The sequence below is a fragment of the Pholcus phalangioides genome, unplaced genomic scaffold (genome assembly GCF_987345545.1).
Source record: "Pholcus phalangioides strain wild (caught in Gottingen) unplaced genomic scaffold, Ppha-v1.0 ptg000001l_1, whole genome shotgun sequence".
In the NCBI taxonomy this organism is placed as follows: domain Eukaryota; kingdom Metazoa; phylum Arthropoda; class Arachnida; order Araneae; family Pholcidae; genus Pholcus; species Pholcus phalangioides.
The window spans coordinates 14,465,177-14,467,316 of NW_028301594.1; the positions used below are offsets into that span (position 1 = coordinate 14,465,177).

The 2,140-nt window shown below is 42.9% G+C and overlaps 1 protein-coding gene across 1 annotated transcript; it reads left to right on the top strand.

Moving 5' to 3' along the window:
* Positions 1 to 231: 231 nt before the first annotated feature.
* On the top strand, positions 232 to 1,834 carry LOC149089926 (uncharacterized). Its single transcript, XM_089234977.1, has 2 exons — positions 232 to 1,632; positions 1,787 to 1,834. The coding sequence occupies exons 1-2, from the start codon at positions 232 to 234 to the stop codon at positions 1,832 to 1,834; spliced, it is 1,449 nt and encodes a 482-aa protein (XP_089091103.1).
* Positions 1,835 to 2,140: the final 306 nt, after the last annotated feature.

The following is a 2,140-nucleotide window of genomic DNA, read 5'->3' on the forward strand; positions in this document are numbered from 1 at the left end:
GATTCATTGAGTGATCCATTCCACTGGCCATCTGGTATACACATCAGAGAGTTTTTTGGTATTCCCAGATATCTTCTGGAGGATCCGGCTGGAGATTGTACTATAACGGAAGCATTGCCCGGTCAGAGGGACACCTCTAATCAACAATGACTGTACGGAGAAGAGTCATCGTCAATTACTTCAACAAATGAACACGCATCCGATTCTGAATCAAGAGTTATAGGTATATTCATGAACCCCAGAAGTATTGTGAATAAAATTGACGATTTGCGTTGCTGCATTCAGTCATACGAGGTCGACATTCTGTGTATAGCAGAGACTTGGTTACATCAATCAGTTTCGTCTTCCTTGATATGTCTACCAGGATACGATATTTTCCGATACGACAGAGAAACTACTGCGGGAGGAGGTGTATGCATTATTATTCGAAGCAGCCTGAAACCTAAGCTGGTGAACGTGCATAATGGAAATCAAGATGTTGAGATAATATCGGTGGATATAAAAAGCGGAAATAGGAAGTGCAGGCTTATTACGGCGTACGTTCCACCAAATAAAGCATGTAATTTAGATCATTGGTGTGAGTTTTGGAGAGAACTAAGGCATTACTGCTCTGCGCGCTTTCCGGTGATTTTGGTCGGGGACTTTAACATGCGGGGAATCGATTGGATAAACGGGAGATTCTCGTCTGAATTGGAGTCACAGTTCATGTCAATATCAGCAGAACTAGGCCTTGTTCAGTTGGTCGATTTTCCCACGAAAGGGGAAAACTTCTTAGATCTTATGTTTGCTACCGATCCTTCGGTGGTCTACGACGTATATGCACTTCCACCCTTCTGCAACAGCGATAATCCACCGCACTTGCCGATACACTTCTCATTGCATATTACAACAGGATTAGATTGCCGATCAACACTAAACTATCACAATGCAGATTATCCAAGATTATCAGCTATTGTAAAAGATCTGCAGAACCAAGTACTGGCTGGAACTATCTCAGCTGCGGATGCTTTGCCAGCTCTATTTCTGCGGTCTCGTGAACATGTTCCCCGTCAAATGAGATTTAGAAAAAAAGATAAGGTTTTACGAATGCTAAACAATAGGAAATTGCATGCTTGGCGTCAATATAGATCAATACCTAGTCAAACCACTAAAGAACAATACAAGGTCATGGCTAGGAACTATGCAAATTACGTCCAAGAGAAAGAGAGTTTACATCTCCTCAACCTCTGTAAAAATCGTGATCGGAACTTTTTCCACCGAGATGTCCGCAGTAGACTTCGTGTATCCCGGGACATACCAACGCTAACTGTGAATGGCACCACGATAACGGAAGATTATGAGAAAGCAAACGTTTTTGCGGACATATTTTCTGGTTCATATAATTTCAGTTGTTCCGGTTACGACTATCGTTATCAAGGCCTTATGAATGATCATCCCTTCTTTCGTGACATGTTCAGCACTCACACGATAAAAGCCATTATTGCTTCTCTTCCTGGTCGATCATCTCCGGGTCCTGACGGAATACCCAGTTGTTTCTACAAACGTCTTTCAGACCCGATATCTTCTCTGCTTAGCTCCATCTTCACATCCTTCTATGACTACGGGTCTATCCCATGCTCTTGGAAATCTGCAGTTATTAGTCCAATTTATAAGAATAAAGGCTCCAGGGCAGATCCGAATAATTATCGCCCGATATCGTTAACCGATATATCCTGCAAAATTTTCGAGAGATGCATCGTCAATCAGTTACTTCCATTTGCCGACGATATGGGCTTAATCCCCTCAGTTCAGTTTGGCTTCATTCCTGGCCGCTCCTTACCAGTGCAGCAGTTGATTTGTCATGATATATGGGAGAGTGCTATAGACTCTGGACAAGAGATTGATGTAATTTACGTCGATTTCCAAAAGGCATTTGATAAAGTAGACAGATTGCTACTACTGAGGAAGCTAGCTTGCATGGGGGTTCCGGATAAAGTTGTGAGGATAATTCAAGAACTGCTGTCAGACAGAGTTCATCAGGTTCGCGTAGCCAGCGTCATGTCTAGAGAATGTCAGGTGCCAAGCGGAGTTGTCCAGGGATCGGTGTTAGGCCCGATCTTATTTACTTTGTACACTTACGATATTACTCAGGCTGTGTCAC